At 45.9% G+C, this 20,684-nt stretch overlaps 1 protein-coding gene across 1 annotated transcript in view; it reads right to left on the reverse strand.

Annotated features, from left to right (window-relative positions):
• Positions 1–4,288: 4,288 nt before the first annotated feature.
• Kif3c (kinesin family member 3C) overlaps positions 4,289–20,684 on the reverse strand; it is a 37,558-nt gene continuing 21,162 nt past the window's right edge. The window contains exons 2-8 of the mRNA XM_051181737.1: positions 18,713–18,814; positions 18,024–18,146; positions 16,840–16,958; positions 15,961–16,077; positions 5,343–5,451; positions 5,026–5,198; positions 4,289–4,490 (exon numbers count right to left, since the gene is read on the reverse strand). Of these exons, the coding sequence (XP_051037694.1) occupies positions 4,397–4,490; positions 5,026–5,198; positions 5,343–5,451; positions 15,961–16,077; positions 16,840–16,958; positions 18,024–18,146; positions 18,713–18,814 (837 nt within the window). The 3' untranslated portion in view covers positions 4,289–4,396. The remainder of the gene's footprint in view (positions 4,491–5,025; positions 5,199–5,342; positions 5,452–15,960; positions 16,078–16,839; positions 16,959–18,023; positions 18,147–18,712; positions 18,815–20,684) is intronic.

The raw sequence follows: 20,684 nt of genomic DNA on the forward strand, positions 1-20,684 counted from the left end.
CCTTGACACCCAAGAAAATAATAAACTAAGAGGTAGATGACACATAAATGTGCAATTTAAAAGAGAGACAGAGTTTCTCACTAACCCTGGACACATATATTCAATTAGACTAACTAGGAAGCCTCAGGGACCCCCTTGTCTCCACTTCCCCAGTATTGGGATCACAGGTTTGCTCTGATACATCTGGGTTTTTATGTGATGCTCGGAACCCAAACTCAAGTTTTCATGATCTTACTGACTGGGCCATCTCCCAGTATCCTCTGTCAATTCAAACAGTCTCTATTTGAATCTCATTTTATAGTGCACATTTATGGATGTGCATTACCTTGCTATAGCATAGATATGAAGGTCAGAGGACAACTCGCAGACATCAGTTCTGTCTTCATACCATGTGTGGGCCCTTGGGGATACAAGCGGGCTGTCAGCTTTGGCAGCAGGCACCTTTGCCCACTGAGCTATCTTAACAGCTCTAGTCTATTATCCTTTTCTTTCCTTCCACACCAGGGGTGGAACTGAGTGCCTTGGACATGCTACACAAGCACTCTAACAGCCAAACGAATCTAGCAGCTACAACAGATATCCTTTCATTGAGCAATTATTTCTTTTCCCATGTTCTGATTGATGCAGGTGGCCTCCAAATACTTTTAAGCCCTTGTTGAAAAAGCTATAGAGACAGCAAAAGTGAACACAAGAAGGAAGAGACAAAGGGAAGCGAAGCAGGCAGTCAACTCCGCAATGATACTCATTCCTTTATTGTCAGCTGTATTAATCTCAACAGGGCTGAGGCCTGCAGGCTTCTGGCAGCACCAAACTAGGGTGCATTTCCACTTAACAGGAAGGCCTCCATCCTAAACCAAGGGGACAGAGGTTAATGTTTCATATATATCTATATATATTTATATATTTATATATTACATATGTCCCAGATAGTCATATGTATAGAGTGACAAGAATGAGCCACTGTGTAACTTTAATTAAAGACCATAGCAACAGACATGGAATCTTGGTCCTAATTAAGGCCCTTACTTTGTCAATCAAATGTCTGATACATTAAAAAAAAAAAAAAAAAAAAAACCAAAAAAAAAAAAAAGGAGAGAGAGACAGACTGAAATCCAGCCACCTCTGGTGGCTCTCTCTGTCCCTAGTGTGTCTTACATTGAGTGTAGCGCCCCCCTGCACAGGTAAACACACACAAACACACATACACAATACCATAGGCAGGGGCTCTTCCTCTGACCACACCCTGGGCCTGGCCCTCAGGCTGGGGTGCTGAAGTGGGGTATATTGTGCTATAAAACTGTGAGGGACAAGTGACCCAGACAATGTGGATTCGGTGTATCCGAGTGATGAATGTGGTAACACATGCAGCTTCATGTACAAATGACCACGTGGTTGGGGGAGGTCCCTCAATGCCCAGGTCACATGGAGAGATTCCTACACACAGCTCCTGCCCCACACACAGCCTGATCTGAACCCTCAGTGTTAAATAATCACAGGGCTCTGATGAAAAACTAAGAGCTCTTTGAAGGACAGACAACCTAGAGACTCAAACTTCTAGTCTAATAGAACAGCAGGAAACACAGTAGCGAGCAGAGTTGAAGCAAGTGACCCTCAGAGGAGAATGTGAATGTTACAGAATGGCCTATTTCCCAGACACAAGAACTGCCCACTGCCCTTTGCCACACACAGAACTTCTGGCAGACCTATCAGCTTCGTGCCTTACATTAGGGAATAGGACTCTCAACATTAGGACACCTGAAACCCTAACTCCCTATTGGCTTGCATCATTGAAATGACTCCTTACCACTCACCAAAATATACATCTTGAAAGTAAATCAACTTATTTGGCAGTATTAATATTAAGAGTGTTAATATTTAAGTAATATTAATAGCATTAAGAGAATTTCTTAATTTTTCAAATTAAAAACTAAGTGGTGAGCTGTTAAATGTTGACAGCAGAAATTACAATTCTTAACACAAGAAATTATGTACTCATCAATAGCTCCAAGGATTGAAAAAGATTAGACATAGGGCTAGTGATGGTGATACGTGCCTGTAATCCCAGCACTCTGGAGGCAGAAAAAGGAAAATGGCTGCAAGTTTCATGCCAGCCTGGTCTACATGGTGAATTCCAGACCAGCCAGGGCTACATAGAGAAACCCTGTCTCAAAAGGAAACAAAGCAAAACAAAATAACAGAAATAAAGGATCGTGGATGTTTCCTAGAGACATAACAGGAAAGGAAGTAGGGAAGGAATCCAAGTTTGTTGTAGGATAAATAGAACTGGATGATTTAAACTTAAATTTAAATTTTTAAATTTATTATCTATTATTTTATTTTGCTACAGAGCCAAGGAAGATCTTGAACTTCTGATCTGCATACCTCCTCCATCTTCCAGGTGCTGGGATTAAAGGTATGTGTGTACCACCATGCTCAGTTTAAAGTCAAATGTAAGAAAATTATTTAATCTTTAGTTATGTGTATCTCTGTGTCTATTGGTGGGTATGTGCATGTGTGTATAGGCCACTACAGAGGCCAGAAGAGAGAGTCAGACTCCTTGGAGGTGCCTTATACAAATGTTGGGAACTCTACTTGGGTCCCTCTGGAAGAGCAGCAAATGCTGTCAGTCATGGAACCATCTCTCCAGCTTTGAATATTATTTTTATAAAATAAGATTTCCTTACATAGAATGGGCTGTCCTCATTGACAATTCTTCTACCTCAACCTGAGTGAGTGACTATAAGCAATTTTGTGGGGTTGCAAATATACGAAAACCTTTTAAAAATAAAAACTGGGTATCATAGCTCACACCTATAATCTTAGCATCTGGGAAGCGAGGCAGGAGTGCTTCAAATTTGAGGCAAGGGTGGGGCACATAGCAAGTAGATACTAGCAGAAGGCTAGGGCTACACCAAAGGCCCTATCTAGACAGGTGGGGGGAGGGGGGAGACATGGCTCAGCAGTTAAGAGCACATATTGCTCTTCCAGAAGACCTGAGTTTAATCCCAGCACTCATGTCAGGTGGCTCAAACCACCTGTAATTCCAGCTCCAAGGGGGCCCATGCCTCTGGTCTCTTCAGTCATGTATAGGACAACATAGTTTAAAAATAATAAAAAATAAATCTTTAAAAAATAAGTTTTATCTTGCATGTAAAAAAAAAAGGTCAATGAAAATTAACTTTTTAAAATAGAAATTTACTTATCACTTGCAATACCTGGAGACATTTTGGGCTGTCACAAAGGAAGGGCCAGTTCACACAGGTAGCAAAGAAGGGATCAATTTTCAACAAAATAGTGTTCCCCCAAGATGTGACTCAGAAATAGGGGGAATAAGTAAATCTGGCAAAGACTGTGCCTGGGTTTGTTTCTTATGCTAGCCAAAGGGGGAAAGTGAAGGATTTTGCTATCTGCATTTAGTAAGGGGCAGAATGACACTGATTCTTTCCACTATGGACTGAGGTCAGGGAACAGTGATCAAAGCAGGAAGAAGCCACACCTCACACGAGGACAGGTGGTTTGTCCGCCAAAGGGACTTCTTGGAGGAGACAGAAACAAAGGGACCTGAGGGGGGACTTCCCTTGATGACAGTTCACATTGTTTCCTCACTGTTCCGTTTCCTGCAGTTTTCATGGTGGCAACAACTGTTGGTTCCCAGTTCCCAGTACGAGGGTGGAGAAGGCTGGCAATGAAGTGAAGCTGCAGAAGCCATGAGTTCTTGCCAAGACTGGAGACCTTGGAATGAATCTCGGAGTCTACTGAAAGTCCTTGGGAAAGAGCCCTGGGGACTAGAAGAGTCTGGGGCCAAGAAAAAGGAGGGTGAGGCTCAGTCCATCAGGAGTGCAGGCCCAACAATATAAGGGTACCTCCTGCCCTCAATGGACACCAGCAGTTTCCCAGCCCTGGAAAGCATCAGGGGCTGCTCACCATCAGACAAGAAGATGGAGATTATAGAATGGACGGGTAAAGGAAGTACTGTCTTCTCAGGCACTAGCCATCTTCCCTTCTGGAGACAACAGACATGAGGAAGAGCTTGGGACCTGACTGGGGTGTCTATCCAGCCAGAAGAAAAGGAGGCTATGCAGTGACCATGACAGGCCCAGGTAGCTCAGGAGAGGGGAATCTCTCCTCACTAACCAAGCTCCATGAATAAATAACATGAATTAAATAAAGGAGACACAGAAAACAGGCAGAGGCGCCATCTGCCCTTTTCTCACCCCTTCACACACACTAGACACTCTCACATACACAAACATGCATGCACACACATGCATGCATACATACTACACACACACACACACACACACACACACACACACCCCAAGCATCAGATGCGATGAACCAGGGTTGGCTGCCCCGTGCTAGGAGTCTGTATGATGGGCAGCCTGACTGAAGGCTGTCAATCATGGTCTACCATTGGTGCAGAGTTCAGAGGGGCAGAGGCCACAGAGGCATGAGTGGTAGAGGTTGGAGGCCGCTGAGGACTCTGGCACCTATAGAGAGGCAATGAGACAGACCAAAGCAGAGATTAGGGAGACCAGAAGACAGAAATTCAAGGTTTTCCCTTTGCTTTTCCTTCTTTTTCATCTTTCTTTCTTTTTCTTCCTTCCTTTCTTTCTGCCTTCCTTCTTTCCTTCCTTCCCTCCTTCCTTCCTTCTTTCTTTCTTTTTCTTTTGGTTTTTCAAAACAGGGTTTCTCTGTGCAGCCATGGCTGGCTGGAATAGGCTCTGTAAGCCAGATTGGTCTTGAACTCACAGAAACCCACTGTGCCTGTCTCTGCCTCTGCCTCTGCCTCTGCCTCTGCCTCGAGTGCTGGGAATAAAGGCATATGCCATTGGTGCTAGGTTGTTCCATCACACTATGGCAACAGCTTATCATGCAGACAGGTCACCACTGTAGATCCAAGAGCAAGGTTCCTCCTTTCCCTCCCCGCACTCTCTGCAGTTGCCACTCAAACCCTCTTCAGCCTTGACCCACCCATCTGCCTTCCTAAGTCCAGGGGCTCCAGTTGACCATGGTGCTACTAACCAGGACCTTGACTTTCGCACTTTAGACGTGGAAGGTCTCTCCAGAAAGCTGTCCAACCTCATGAGCCTCTCCATGTGTAGTACCCGTGGATCTTGTTCTTGGTCATGAGAAAATTCCATCTCAAAGATAGCCGGTGGGGAAACATCCAATTCCAAAAACATTATATTTTCAGCCTGTGGTAAAATGATACAGCAGACGTGAGCAGTAGTGTATCTTCCAAGCTCTGGATCTTGCGTATCACAAGGATGATGGGATACTTAGAGAAAACACATTCTGTAAGCATCCCTTCTCTTTGGGTTTCTCTCCCAGCTTCTTACCCTGTATCTGGGATGGGACCCCATTGCCATGGCAACCCGAGCATACTGGCTGATAGGTCTTTTGTAGCCCACTGCAGAAGTTGGCCGCTTCTTCATTTGATTGTTATTCCTATAGGGAAAATGGAATATTAGAATGAATTTACTGCTGGTTTAGTGGGCTTTTAGAGTTTTTTTGGGACAGGGTCATATGAAACCCAGGTTGGCCTTGAATTCATGGCTGAGGGTGACCTTGAGCTACAGATCCTCCTGCATCCAGTACCCAATGCTAGGATTATAGTCATACACCATCACACTGGATTAGAAGGGATTTGCTCAAAGATAAAGAACAAATGGCATTGTGAGGCTGGGAAGCTCATGAACGGCTTTCTGGAAAGACCTTCCATATCTGAAGTTCAAAAGTCAAGGTCCTGGTTAGTGTCACCGTGGTCAGTTTGTTTCTCTCACAGTAAAAAGAGCTGATTGTATGCTAGAATGAGGACCCAAGGCCAAACCCCAGAGCCAGTGTGCAGTGGTTTGAATGAGAATACCATAGATTCAAATGTTTGGTCTGGACTGGAACTATTTGAAAGTGATTTCATTAGAAAGACCCTAGTTTTAGCTGGGCAGTGCTGGCATGTGCCTTTATGCCAGTACTTGGGAGACGGGGCAGGAGGATCTCTGTGAGTTCAAGGCCAGCCTGGCCTGCAGAGTGAGTTCCAGGACTATATAGAGAAGCCCTGTCTGGAAAAAGAAAAGAAAAAATACTATTTTTTGTAAGCGGGTCACTTGGCTCACCCCTGGATTGTTCGAGGCTGAATCTCACCTAGTGCAGGGTGACCTGAAACTCACTATGTAGCAGATGATGAACTTGAACTTTGGATTCTCTTGCTTCCACCTCCTGAATGCTGAGGCTATAGGTAATGCAGTGTTCCATGCATAAAAGGCAGTAGTCTGCTAACTGAGATATGCCCTTTTCTTCTTCCTTCTTCCTTCTTCTTTCTTCCTCTTCCTCCTCCTCCTTTGAGACAGTCCTATATCACTATGGCGCCTTCAGCTCTTCATCTTCCTGACTCTACCTCCCAAGTTCTAGAACAGGCATGAGTGACCACACGCATCCTATTTTGTTTTTGTGATACAGTGTCTTGTTATGTAGCTCAAACTGGTTGCAAACTCTTCATCATCCTGTAATCTTGCTCATCCTGCCTCAGTTTCCAGGCATGAGCTACTATGTCCATAACAACAGAGCTCTGCTCTTGGCAACTTCATGAATATAGCATAGTATTGTAATCACTCAAATAAATGAGAGCAAACAGAAAAAACAAGAACGTGCCATCTGATTTAAAGAACAAAGGGCACAGGTTTGGGACTGACACAAGAACTGGGTTTGAACATTGTCCTGTCCCCTTACATCTGGGTCACTCTGGTAAGAAGCTTACTGTCCCTGGCCTTCAACATGTTGCCTCCGCTCCCCACCCAGAACTTCTGGGATTCAACCAGACAAGCACTTAGCACAGTACACTGCAAGGGCTAACACAGGGTTGTGAATTAACTCCATCTGCTAATTTAAGTAATAACCCAAACAAAATGAGCAATGAAAAATTCAATAGGTGACATTGGAAGGGAGAAGACAGGAAGGAGCCACAGTAACTCCCAGACAGACATTCTGTCCCGGCATAAAACCAGCTGTACAGAAACCCCAAGGCTAAATTTGCATTTTGCAGACAAGGAATGAGAAGCTACATTCTTAGTGCAGTGTATGTGTGTGCGCACATGTGAGTGCATGTGTATGGGTGCAAGTGCATATCTGTACACTGCATGTGTGGAGACCAGAGGTGGATGCCAAGTGTCTTTCTTAGTTACTCTGTGTGCTGGCTAACTTTGTCAACTTGACACAAGCCATAGTCACTAGAGAAGAGGAAATGTCAGCTCAGAAAACACCTCCATAAGATGGGGCTAAAGGCCATTTTCTTAATTAGTGATTGATTGGGGGGGGGATGCGGTCAGCTCATTTGTGGGTGGGGCCACCCCTGGGTAGGTGGTGCTGGGTTCTATAAGAAAACAGGCTGAGCATGCCATGGGGAACCAGCCAGTAAGCAGCACCCCATGGCTCCTGCATCAGCTCCTGCTTCCAGGTTTCTCCTGTTTGAGTTCCTGCCCTAACACACTGTCACCTTGGAAGTGCAAGCTGAAATAAATCCTTTCCTAAGATGCCTTTGGTCATAGTATTTAATCACAGCAATAGAGATCCTCCATCTTATTTTTTGAGGCAGCTTCTAAACCTAGACCTGGCCAAATAGGCTAGACTTGCTGCCCAGCAAGTCCTCAGGAGCCTATTTCTGTCTCTCAAGTGCTGGGATTACAAGCATACATTACCATGCCTGGCTTTTTAAATGGGTGTTAGGGATCTGAACTCAGGTCCTCGTGGTTGCTCCAGAGACAGCCATCTCTCCAACCCTGAGGAGTTAGTCTTGACATCCAGTTTACCAGACACATTAAAAAGCACCGAACCCCACTTAGTGGTCCCAGTTGGGCCTCTCTACAAATGAAAACAAGGAACAAGAAAGCTGTAAAAGCCCCATTTCATTTTGTTCCCAGAGGCTATAGGAGGCTGAGAAGCAGAATTAATAACAGCCTGGCACAGCAGGCTGGTGGGAAAGCATCATCAGTCCACAGAGAAGACGTTTATCAGTGACGAGGTGCACTCCACATCTCATACTAGAATTTCCTAACATGCGCCTGTGGGATGGATGAAACAAGGAGACAGGCTTAAAGAGGCCAGGTACCATTTGCATATACGGTCATACAATTAGCAACCCTTTTTATCACTGTATACTGACTCTAAGGGGTGCATGTGGGGGACATGCTGGGGCCAAAGAGACCCTTTGAAAACTCAGGCTCTGGAAAGAGGACAAAGGAGCAAGGCTAAGTGGGCAGAGCAGCCAATCAGTGGGAACTGGCAGTCTGACCCAGTAACGCTCCCGGGAATTATTCTGGGCAGCATGCTTGGGGGAAGGGGCTAGGGGAAAGGAGTCTATAACTGGGACACCAGTCTCCTGTCCACTCCCTCTTCTCTAGGTTCTTTCCCAACCCTTCCAGGGTTGATCCCTATGGCATAAACAGGTTATGGCCAATAGTTCAGAGCTGGGACCCAGCTCTGCAGTTACCCACACCTCCAAGAGACATAGAATGACAGTTAATATGTTCAGCTGATCCCAAGCTCCTGATTGGGATCTCTTATAATTGAATAACATCATAACTTTTCAATATTAAAGATATTTAATCTTAAAATATTTAATATTAAAAACCTGGAACTGGAGATGTTACTTGGTTGGTAGAATTCATACCTAGCATGGAAAAAATCTAGGCTCCATTTTCACATTTACCAGACATAGTGGTATACTCCTGGAATACAAACACTCAGGAGAGGTCCTGGAGAGATGGCTCAGTGGTTAACCACACTGGCTGCTTTTCCGGAGGACCTGGGTTCAATTCCAAGCACTCACATAGCAACTTACAACTGTCTGTAGCTCCAGTTCCACCTTCACACAGACATACATTCAGGCAAAACACAAATATACATAAAATGAAAATAAATAAACAAGAAAGAACCAACAAGGGCAGTCCTTAACAAACAGCAGCAGGAAGGTAAGAAGCTTAAGGTCATCTTTGGCTACATAATGAGATCATGGCCCACCAGCCAGTCTGGGCTACATAAAACCCTGACTAAAAAATTAGCCAGGCAGTGGTGGCACGCACACACCTTTGATCCCAGCACTGGGAGGCAGAGGCAGGCTGTGAGCTCAAGGTCAATCTGGTCTACAGAGCAACCCTGTCTCAAAATATCAAACCAAACCAAAAATTAATAGTGGAGGGCCAGAGAGATATCTCCAGTTGAGAGCACTCACTGCCCTTCCAGAGGACCCAGGTTTGATTCCCAGGATTCACATGGTGTGTGACCCATACACTTTTTTTTGAGATAAGGTCTTAATGTAGCCCAGGCTGTCCTGGAATTTACAGTGTAGCCTCCTCTCTCAGCCTCCTCTCTCAGCCTCCTGAGTACTACTATTACAACTGTGAGCTACTATGCCTGACTTGAGGAATGTTCTTACCAAGATTTACAAAGATAAATGTTGCCTGGACATCAAACCCAATTTAACTTTCTCCCCTCCTGTGGGAAGGAAGGAATGCTCTTGAAAAACTGGAGTCTGGAGCCAGGCGTGGTAGGTAGCTCATGCCTGTGTCCCGGTGCTTGGAGAGTAGAAGCAGGAGGATGATAAGGCCAAAGTTAATCTTGGCTACAGAGTAAGTCTAAGGCCACCCTGGTCTACAGGAGACCCCTGCCTCAAAAAAAAAAAAAAAAAAAAAAAAAAAAAAAAAGCAAAGTGGAGGAGGTGGGAGTTACTGGGTGTGCGTCCTGAGTTCGATCCCAAGTGCTGCACAAACCAGGTGTGTGTGGTGGCCCAAGCTGATAATCTCAGCATTTGGAAGGTAGATGAAGGAGGATCAGAAGTTGAAGGGCATCTTGTTACACTGAGAATTTGTGGCCAGCCTGAGGCCTGGGAGATTCTCAAAAATAAACAACCTGTCACCCCAAAATCCAGGCCAAATAAAAGCTGGCATTTAAAATGTAAAAAGTCAACATCTAAACAAACACAGTAAAGAGTAGCACATCCTGGGGTCAAAAGCAGCTCTTACTTTGGAGCCTTCATCAATATGATGGCAAATATTGTTGGCCAGCTCCTTTTGTGACTGGGTCAGGCCTGGAAACTTCCGCACCCGGTCTCCTGGCAACCTTCACAATAGTGTGGCAGACACTATTATTTCCACTTTATTGACTGAAAGTCAGGTTCAGCTGGGCAGGGGTGGAGGTGTATGCTGCCGTTAGTCAGCACTCAGGAGGCAGAGGCAGGGGGATCTCTGTGAGTTTGAGGCCAGCCTGGTCTACAGAGAGAGTTCCAGGATAGACTCCAAAGTTACAGAGAAACCCTGTCTTGAAAAACCAAAATAGAAAAACAAAAGAAATGAATAAACAAACACATAAACAAATAACAGAAGTGTCTCAAAGCTGAACACTGTTGTATGTGCCTGTAGTACCAGCCACTTGAGGACTAAGGAAGATCATTTGATGCTAGGAGTTCAGGGCCAGCCCAAGAAATATTGAAAGACTGATCTTTAAAACCAAATCAAACCAAACCACTTTCTCCTGTGGCAAAGTAAGAACCAAAATTCAGAATTAAAAAAAAAATTACATTTTATTTATGTCTGTGTGGGAGAATGTGTGCACATGTAATGCATATGAGCTATGACATTCATGTTGAGGTCAGAGGAGAATTTGTGGGAGTTGATTTTCTCTTTCTACCACGTGGGTCCCAGGGACCGAACTCAAGTCCTTGGATTTAGCAGCAAATGCCTTTGCCTGCTGAACCATCTCAGCAGACCCCCACTTCAGACTGTTTTCAATCCAACTCCAGTGTCCTTCAATACATTGTGATGAATTGCAAAGAATCATGACTGGGCTTGCAGAAGCCAAAGTGCTCAAGTCACAGTAAAACCTTGTGGGTTATAAGCTAGGAGCCACGGGCCATCACCCATATTTATGTAATCATAAACCCTTAGGAGATACTTTTTATATAAGTTCAATTAAAACTTAAGGATTGAACCCAGGCCCTCAGGCATACCAGGTAAATGCCCTACCACTGAGTTATACCTTTAGCCCTAAAAAGAAAGCTTATGAGAAATTAAACTGTGTGCTTATAAACTGCCATAATATGCAAAATGTTGCTTTCAAGGCAACTTTAACCAAAATTACGATAGTGAAAGAGACAGAAAGAATAAAAGGGAGAAGGAGACAGACTTCCCAAATAAGCTGACATAGGCATGTCTAAACATTGTCCCATGTTAACAATGACTCCTGGCTTTGCAGAGGGGCCTGGGTGGGGGTGATTCTCCAGGCAGTTCTGGTCAAATGAGGGAGGCTGCTTCCAACAAAAGCTTTCCGAAGGGACAGCATGACCTTAGGTAATTCTTTTCAAACAATGTATTTCCACTCTGTAGTCTTCAGTGTTCCCATCCCAGAATACCACAGGCCTCAGCAAAGCAAAACAGCCCACACTTGAGCTGAGCAACAGAACAATGCTCTGACGTGCACTCCAGGAGGGACAGGGCTTCTGTGTTTTCAGCCAGCCTTGAGTCACGTTTTGTGAGTTGTGGGAGCTGACTGGGAAGGAAAGGAGGGGGTTTCTTCCACAGCCTCAGATTCTAGAGCATCCCCGGTGAGAGGAAAAAACCACATTCAAGGCCTTCCCTGCCCCCAGCCTCAGCTGTGAAAGCAGAGCTAATGGGGGGGGGGGAGGTATCAGAGTCTGGGACATGACTACATCGCCATCAGCCATCAGCCCACTCTTGGGCTTCTCTGTGGAGTCACAGTCACAACTGGGACTTTGATGATGAACTGTTTTTTCTTTATTCTAACCACCAACTGCTTTCAAACTTTAAAAAAAAAAGAAGAGAGAGAGAGAGAGAGAGAGAGAGAGAGAGAGAGAGAGAGAGAGAGAGAGCAAAGAAAGGGGTCTGGGAAGACAGCTTAGTAGTTAAGAACACTGGCTGCAGCTCCTCCAGAGGGGCCCAGATTTGAGTCCTAGCAGTGACACAGTGGATCACAGGGGATTCCCTATGTTCTTCTGACCTTCATGTACATAAAATAAAATAAATTAAAGAAAGAAAGTAATTTTTAAAACTTGTTTCAACTGGATGTAGTTGCATACTCCTGCAATCCCAGCACTGGGAAGGCTGTGTCAGAAGGATCAAGGCTAGCCTGGGCTACCTAGTGAGACTCTGTCTCAGAAACAGATCATCTAAGTATAGTGGCCCATGCCTATAACCTCAGGTTTGGGAGATGGAGGCAAGAGGATCAGGTCAGTGTAAACTACATAAAAAGGAAAAAAGAAGGGCTGGGGATATTACTTAGGTACAGGCTGCCTGCATGAAACCCCAGCTCAAAATTAAAACACAAACAAAACAAAAAACACTTTTGTTATGGTGCAAGTTCTACCCAAGCCCTCCTCCCCTATCTCCCTCCAAACCCTGCTGCATCTCAGAAAGCCAGCCAAACAATGATCCCTCTCCCAGAGATGCTCAAGACCACTCCCACGGGGTTTTTAAACTGTCCCCCAGAAAACAGATGTGTGGTTTTCCTGTCTCTCTTTCCCCTCTCCTCTCTGGAGGTCTGGAAAGCCATCGGGAGCATTGTATCCATTAAACATGAGCTATTTCTAATTTGGTTTGATTTGGATTGCTGAATTGGCAAAAAAGGCTTATGGGGGTGCAGAAACTTTTCAACTTTGGAGACAGGGGCAGGAAAGTCTCTCTGAGTTTGAAGCCAGCTTGGTCTACACAAGTTCCAGGACGGCCAGAACTACACAGAAAAAATCCTGCCTCAAAAAATCAAAAACAAAGCAAAACAACAAAAACAGCCATGACAAAGAACAGTACATAAAGGCAAACTAAATAGCCAGAAGTTTTGGAGCAATGACCAGCTTCAGGATGTCTGATATCAAAGAGAACTCTGTCCTTCTGGGACTTTCTTTGCTTAAGAAAGGTAATAGAGAGCTGGGGAAACTGCTCTGTTGCTAAAGAGCTTGCCTGATAGACATAAGGACAACTAGTGGGAGTCTATTCTGGCCCTCCACCTGCTGAGACCAGGGACTGAACTCAGGTTGTCAGGCTTAGCTGCAGGCACCCTTATCCACTGAGCCGTTTTGTTATCCCTACATATTGCTTAAAGTGGCTTTTCTGGGGCTAGTTGAGATGGCTCAGTGGTAAAAGCACTTGCCATGAAAGCCTTGTGATTAAGTCAGACCTCTAGAACCCATGTAAAAAAACAACTCCATGGGCCAGGCAGTGGTGGTGCGGGCCCTTTGTCTTTGTTTTGCTTTTCCAGACAGGATTCCTCTGTATAACAGCCCAGTCTATCCTAGAACTTGATTTGTAGACCAGGCTGGCCTGCAACTTGGAGATGTAAGTTTTTTTGTTTTTAAATATATCTTTATTTATTTATTATGTATACAGTGTTCTACCTGCACACATGCTTGGACACCAGAAGAGCCACCAGATCTCATTATAGATGGCTGTGAGCCACCATGTGGTTGCTGGGAATTGAACTCAGGACATCTGGAAAAGCAGCCAGTTCTCTTAACCATTGAGCCATGTCTCCAGCCCCGAGATGCAAGCCTTTAATCCCAGCACTTGGGAGACAAGAGGCAGGTGTATCTCTGAGTTAGAGATCAGCCTGATCTACTACACATCAAGTTAGGACTACACAGAGAAACCCTGTCTCGAAAACAAAATGAACCAAAACAAAACAAAAAGAACCAACTCCACAGAATTATCCTCTCACTTCCAGGTGTATGCTATGACACATGTGTGGCCATGAGCAAATTATGCACACACGCATCCATACACAATAGTAATACATTAAAAAAAAAGCAATACATAAAAGGGGGCTGGTGATATGGCTCAGCAGGCACAGGCATCCATGCCTTGGGCTGGCAACCTGAATTCAATCCCTAGGACGCACATGGTAGAAAGAAAATCAACCTCAGTGAGTTGTCGTCTCCCACCCAAACGATTGCTGTGGCATGTGCACCTACCCCCAACATACAAATAAATGTAACAGAAAATTTTAATGAAATCTTAAAAAGAAGGGACTAGCTGGGATTTTAAAAAATAAAATAAAGTATGTTTTTAAAGAAAATTAAGTTAGAACACAAAGGAATGGATTTTGTTGGCACTGACATACATATGTGTCATATCTGTTCTCATGTGTTTCCCTCCTTCAATTAAACAGGGCATAGTGTCACACATATGAGTAATCCCAACACTTAGGAGGTAGGAGGATTAAACTCCTGAGCTACACAGTGAGTTTCAGGTCAGTCTTGGGTACATTCCATGACTCTTGTTACAAAAGAAAGAGAGAGAAAGAATGAGTATTCCTTCTCAGTTCCAGACTGAAGAACACTAAACAGGTAATTAAATGTAATAATGATCTCAGGGAGCAAAGGAGAGAACATCCATAAATTACATAATTGGGATCTGGGTGTTGGTGGCACACACACACCTTTGATCCCAGCACTAGGAAGGCAGAGGCAGGCAAATCTCTGTGAGTTCGAGGTCTACAGAGCTAGTTCCAGGACAGGCTCCAAAACAATACAGAGAAACCCTGTCTTGAAAAAACAAAAAGCAAACAAACAAAAATTTACATAATTGAGAAACTGGAGGAAAAAAATTAAATATAACCTATAATAGAATTCTCTCAGTATGAAACCTCCTAAAAGTGACCATTGTAGGGCTGGAGAGATGGTTCAGAGGTTAAGAGCACTGGCTTCTTTTCCAGAGGTCCTGAGTTCAGTTCCCAACAACCACATCATAGCTCACAACATTCTGTAATGAGGTCTGTACCCTTTTCTGATGTGCAGACAGAACACTGTATACATAATAAATAAATCTTTTTTTAAAAAGTGACCATTGTACTGTGGAGATGGAAGACAATGTTTTGTTTTGTTCTTCCTTTTGAGGTAGGACCTTTCTGTATAGCCCTGAACTAGCCTGGAACGTGCTAGGCAGACCAGGCTGGACTCAAACTCACAAACTCAGAGATTTTGCTTCTGCTTCCCCAGTGCTGGGATTAAAGGTGTGCATTATCACATCTTGTCCAAAAGGTGCATTACAAGTGCAAAATGCCACCACTGGAAAGCCATTACTAGTAAATTTGCTATTTCTAATTGGTATCACATCCGGGTTGGTAGGGTCACACTTTCATCCGGGTTGGTAGGGTCACACTTTCAGAAATCAGATAGATTAAACAGGCATGTAATGCAATGAGGCACTACAGATCTCGTATTAGCTTAGCTTCCACCACAGCCTTGGGGAGGCTCCTGCCCTGCGTGGCAGTAGCATCCTTAGGATACAGAGAGTAAAGAACCTCTGGATAAGTACTATCTCTCCATAGAGGTATACAGATTTGGTCCAGCTGGGTGAAGCACTGTTGGGTTTGAATAGTCAACTTCGTTCTATGTGGTTACCAGTAGAGGGCACTGCAACTCAGCTAACTGACACAGCTGCACCCAAGGGCTCCACTCCGGTAGAAACAGGTGGAATTGCTGAATCACCCAGCTGAGAAGCTAGAAAGAGTGGATCAGGCCTCTTTGGTGCCTGGGTCTGGTACTTCCAGTCTTTTCCTCTAGACCATAAACTCAGACCAATGCCTGACATACCTTCTGTCTGTATTCTTACACAGACTGGCTGCACAGCAGAGCTGGGCAAACATTCACAATTGTTGCTATTTCTGCAAATGTTTATCTACCAAAAGTAGCCAGCTGGAGCTATTACATTGGAAAGCGATCTAATTCTCTCCACTCACCCCCTCCTCTTACAGACTCCTTTCCCATCCCAGACCAGTGAAACACTACCTTCACGGAGACCCGGTACAGGAAATCCATCCTCCGTGTGCACCCCGTTATCCACTCTCCAAAGTCCCAAACATCTGTCTTTCTGCAAACAAGGTCTCAAGATCCTCACCACCCACAACCCCAGGAGAGGCACGTCAATTCCTAGGTCCAGACAAATGGCAGGAGGGACTCACACTCCAGCTGGCACCAGAGGCTGGAACTTCCACTGCTCCTCCTCACAGTCCAGGAAGAGCCTGTTCATGATCTTGTTCTTCTCCTCAGGGGGGATAAAGTTCTCAATGATGAGGTACCTGGTGGGCGGGGCGGGAACAAGACAGAAATGGGAAGGGAGGGGAGACCCGTCACAAAGGCAACAGAGGCAGTGGAGGAAAGGGTGGAAGGGACACCATCACTGCAGAAATAATGTAACTCAAAGACCATTGTTTCTAATGCAAAGATTGAGCCTTTAGGGTGGTTTTGACCAGTGCTCAGCCTGCAATTTGGCAGAAGGAGGCGGAGCCACCCAAAGAGGCTAAGGAAGTGGAACAACCATAAGGTCTGGTCCACCTTGTGAGCTCCAGGTTCAGTGAGAAACCCAATCTTAAGAAAGAAAGAAAGAAAGAAAGAAAGAAAGAAAGAAAGAAAGAAAGAAAGAAAGGAAGGAAGGAAGGAAGGAAGGAAGGAAGGAAGGAAGGAAGAAAGAAAGGTGACAGGTGATACAGAAAAACTCCTGGCCACCACAAGCTAATCATAGGTGTACACACATATACTTATATACACCCTCCCTCAGACCCAAAACGCCCAAGACATACAAGCTGGGAAAAAGTGGCCTATACCTAGAAATCCAGCAACTGAGAAGCTGAGGCAGGAGGATAGCTGAAAGTTACAGGACAGCTTGAGCTACAGAGTAGGACTGTCTTTAAAAAACCACGGAAACGCAAAGAAAAAAAAAATCAGTGGACACTTAGGTGAGTAGATAGTCAAGATATGGCTTTCAGAAAAACCTCTCAGAGAGGCCCTGAGGAATTTGGGGCAACATGGGGACCCAGAACCAGAAGAGGAGCCAGCCCTACTTGAGCTTGAGTTCCCGGGTCTGTTCGTTCTGTGCCTCCTCCAGGTCCTGCCGCACGCGGATGTACTCCTCATGCTGGTCCTGGATCTCAGCCTTTACTGCCTGGAGCTTGGCATAGAGCTGGACATGCACAGATGTGTCTCAGAGGCTGCTCAATCAGGCCCCAACCACCCAGCCTGGGCTTCACCTGCTACAGCCCAGGAAGAGGCTGGGGATGATGGTATAAACTCAGAATCAGGATGGGCTATCTCAAGGGCTGCCTCCCTGTAGTTTGGTCACTCCCACCCCCTGAAGCCTCCTCCCTCCCTCTCTCTCTCTCTCTCTCTCTCTCTCTCTCTCTCTCTCTCTCTCTCTCTCTCTCTCACCCCCTCTCTCGGTATCAGAATATTCAAACTGAAAGAGAACTGAGGGAAATTTTAGCCTTGCATTCTCTTTTTACAAGTGAGGAAAATGAGACGTAGACTGAATGAAAGGTCATAACTGATCAACAGAAGAATGGAGACTGGCCTGGCAGTGGTGGCGCTCGCCTTTAATCCCAGCACCCGGGAGGCAGAGGCAGGCGAATCTGTGAGTTTGAGGCCAGCCTGGTCTAGAGTGAGTGCCAGGACAGGCTCCAAAGTTACAGAGAAACCTGTCTCAGAAAAATAAACAACAACAAAGGTGGGGGCATGAGCACTGCACTGGTTTCCTCCCCCTCCTAACCACTGAGTGATGTCCCTGGAACTGCTAGAGTGGCCGGGCCGGGCCGGGCCGGGCCAGCTCTGAGGTGGTCCCAGTCATCTTGGGGCACCTCTGGCCCTTCCCTGAGTTCACACTGGAATTTCCCATGCTAAACCCCCATCTCAAGTCACATCTTTACATGAATTTTGCAGGATCCTGGTGACCAGGTCCTTGCCCCTTAGTGTGGTGTCGAGAACCTCATTTTCCTCCCTGGGCATGAGTCTCCATAGCCTTGTCACATTCCCTGACCCAAAGCTATGATTCGTTGGTGACATCCAAAGTAGAGATGTTACCCAGGAACATGAGGATGACCACCCTGTAGAGTGGAAGTGACCCCCTGATGCCCTGGCTGTCCCTCACCCCATCAGCCCAGGCAGTATATATAGCTCAGGGGTTGGGCAGTGGGGAGGGGCCCTTGGAGGTGATGCTGAAGCAGCAACTTGTTTACCCTGCTGCTTGTCTCACCTTCTTGAGTTTCTTGGTTTTGACCTCCACTTCCTGCTGCAGGGATGAGTAGGTACCACGCAGCTCCATGGTCTCCTCATCTCGGAGCAGCATCTCCTGCTGCATTTCCCGCTCACGGCGTTTCTAGGGCAAGGCACCGTGAGTGGTCACAACAGAAAAACAAGGCACACTGGGGTTGGGCTAAAGAGCACAGGGGCTGGCTCTCTTTGCCTGTCATGAAAGCTGGCTTTACCATGGTCCTGGGTGTGAGGGGCACCCATGGCTCACGTTCACTGTTCCTCACAATTCTAAGTGGAGCACTGGACATGGACCCCTCTTCTCAGCTCCTGCCAACATACTATGTCAGGTGTGACTATGTGCATGGAAACCCCAGCCCTAAGAACTGGCAGTCTCTGGGGACATCACCTATAACATCACAGCTGACTGGTAACTAACTGGATGACTTAGGAAATAGCCATAAATTGGCAATGGAAGGTCTGGGAGTTAACACCAGAGGACTCGTGGAGGCTAAGAGCATGGAAAGCCACCTCTTCCTCTCATCCAAAGAGAAGACACTGAGCTGGGAGACCCATGGAATCCAAGTGATTTAGCTTGGGTTCTCAGCATTCTAATTTCAGGATTCCCAGCCCAGCAGACCCCACACATAACCTCAAGGCCACCTCAGGGAACCTGAAGCCTAGCATCCTTACCTGTTCAGCAATCTCCTGCCGCTTCAGCTCTAGCATCTTCTGTTGCTCGTTGGTGTGATCCATGATGTTCCTCCCCCCAATGAGCAGCTTGCTTTCCATGGCCTAAGGACACAATGGGGTTCAGAGATGGGACTGGCAAAGGCTCATAGCATCCCAATTTGGGATTTGTTGTTGTTGTTGTTTTTTGAGACAGGGTTTTTCTGTAGCTTTGGAGCCTGTCCTGGATCTCACTCTGTAGACCAAGCTGGTCTGCCAATCTCTGCCTCCCGAGTACTGGGATTAAAGGTGTGAGCCACCATCGCCCAGCCCAATTTGGGATTTTTTGTTTGTTTGTTGGTTGGTTGGTCACAGTGTCACATGTAGTTCAGACTAACCTCAAACCTTCTATGCAATAGACCAGTGCTGGATTGTAAATGTGTACCACTACACAGAGCTTTATTGGTTTGATTGTTTTTTGAGAAAGGATCTCACTGTGTAGTGTTGGCTAGTCAGAATTATTATGTAGATCAGGTTAGCCTGAATGTAGATCAGGCTAGGTTAGAATTTGTGGCAATCCTGTTTCTGCCACCTGAGTTTTGGGATTGCAGATATGTGCCATCATTTCTGTTGACAACTTAAGAGATCTCTCTCCCTCTCCTCCCTTCCTTCCTTTCTCCCTTCCTTCTAGTAATATAGCCAAGGATAACCTTGAACTCCTGATCCTCCTGCTTCCGTTCCACAAGTCCACTCCAATGACCACAGAGCAGACATGCTGCTCCTCTTCCCTTCGATCCTTCTAAGAGTGGACATAAGGCCTGCCTAGACAGAACCTTGTCAGTGGGAATTGAGTTTCCTCCTCCAGCCTCTAGAGTGGTAGCACAAAGCTACTATTGTGGACAGGATTGCTTAAGGGTGAAAAGGAGGGAACCCCTTCAGGAATATAAGCCACCTGATCTCTTTGCTATGAAAACAAAGGGACTGCTGGGTCACCATGCCTGTGAGGAAGGTGGATGGCAATTTATTCCTGGCAACCAAGCCCTAGATGGCATGCAGCAGGAGGAGAAAAGGCAGTCACTGGGCAGCCCAGCCCTTGCACTGTGTGCTTTCTTGCTCAGGAAGACAGCTCATCACTGGGGCAGCAGGAAATCTAGGTCTAATCTTGGGCTGCTGAGGAAATCAGAACAACCCAAGGGAGAGATTCCCTGGCAACAGGGGACAAAATGAGGCCCCAGAGGCTACATGAGCTTTAGACACAACCTAAAAGACTCCTAATCGGCTCAGTAAGCTGAAGGCCCCCAAGCCACGCCCCTCCCTGTCCACATCTGCAGTATCAGAACATAACTTTATTTCTGGGCTGCTCACAAACACAAGCAGCACAGTATATGGGGCTGACTAACCCTCCCTTAAGAGGGCTCATCTCTCCATGTAACAAATGAAGAGACAGAGTGACTAGTCTTGGACTAGTCAGTTAGAAAATAACAGAGAGGAGAGATCTGCATACCACATCTCCAGCCTCACTGAGCGCTCCATGATGTGTGAAGCCCCCTGCCCCCATCAATGCCGTCAGTAGGACCCCTGGGACATGATAATGGAGTTGTACAAAGTCTGATTTCATAAAATGCATTGTCATTATTGCCAATAAGAGGGCACTCTCCCAGGGCAGACAACTGCCCTCTGATTTCACCGCTGGCCTCCTGGAAAGCTGACATCACCTTGAGCCACTGGAAAAAATTGGCTGTCTCCCCACTGGAATTTTTCCCGGTGTAACCAGCTGACATGTCTGAGGGTTCTCAGGGCTGGAGGTGCTGCCAGGCTGGGGAGTGGGCAGCTGCCTGTGAGCATCACATTGTTGGGATCAGAGCAGGACAAGGGTTAAAGGATGCTATGGGGGGGTCAGAGGTTGGTTTGTGCAATATGGCAGTAGACATTGAGGAAAGCCAGGTCAGTTGGAGGGGCAGGAACCTCACAGAAGCCCTGTGCAATCACAAAAACA

Source organism: Phodopus roborovskii, unplaced genomic scaffold (genome assembly GCF_943737965.1).
Source record: "Phodopus roborovskii unplaced genomic scaffold, PHOROB, whole genome shotgun sequence".
Classification (NCBI taxonomy): Eukaryota; Metazoa; Chordata; class Mammalia; order Rodentia; family Cricetidae; genus Phodopus; species Phodopus roborovskii.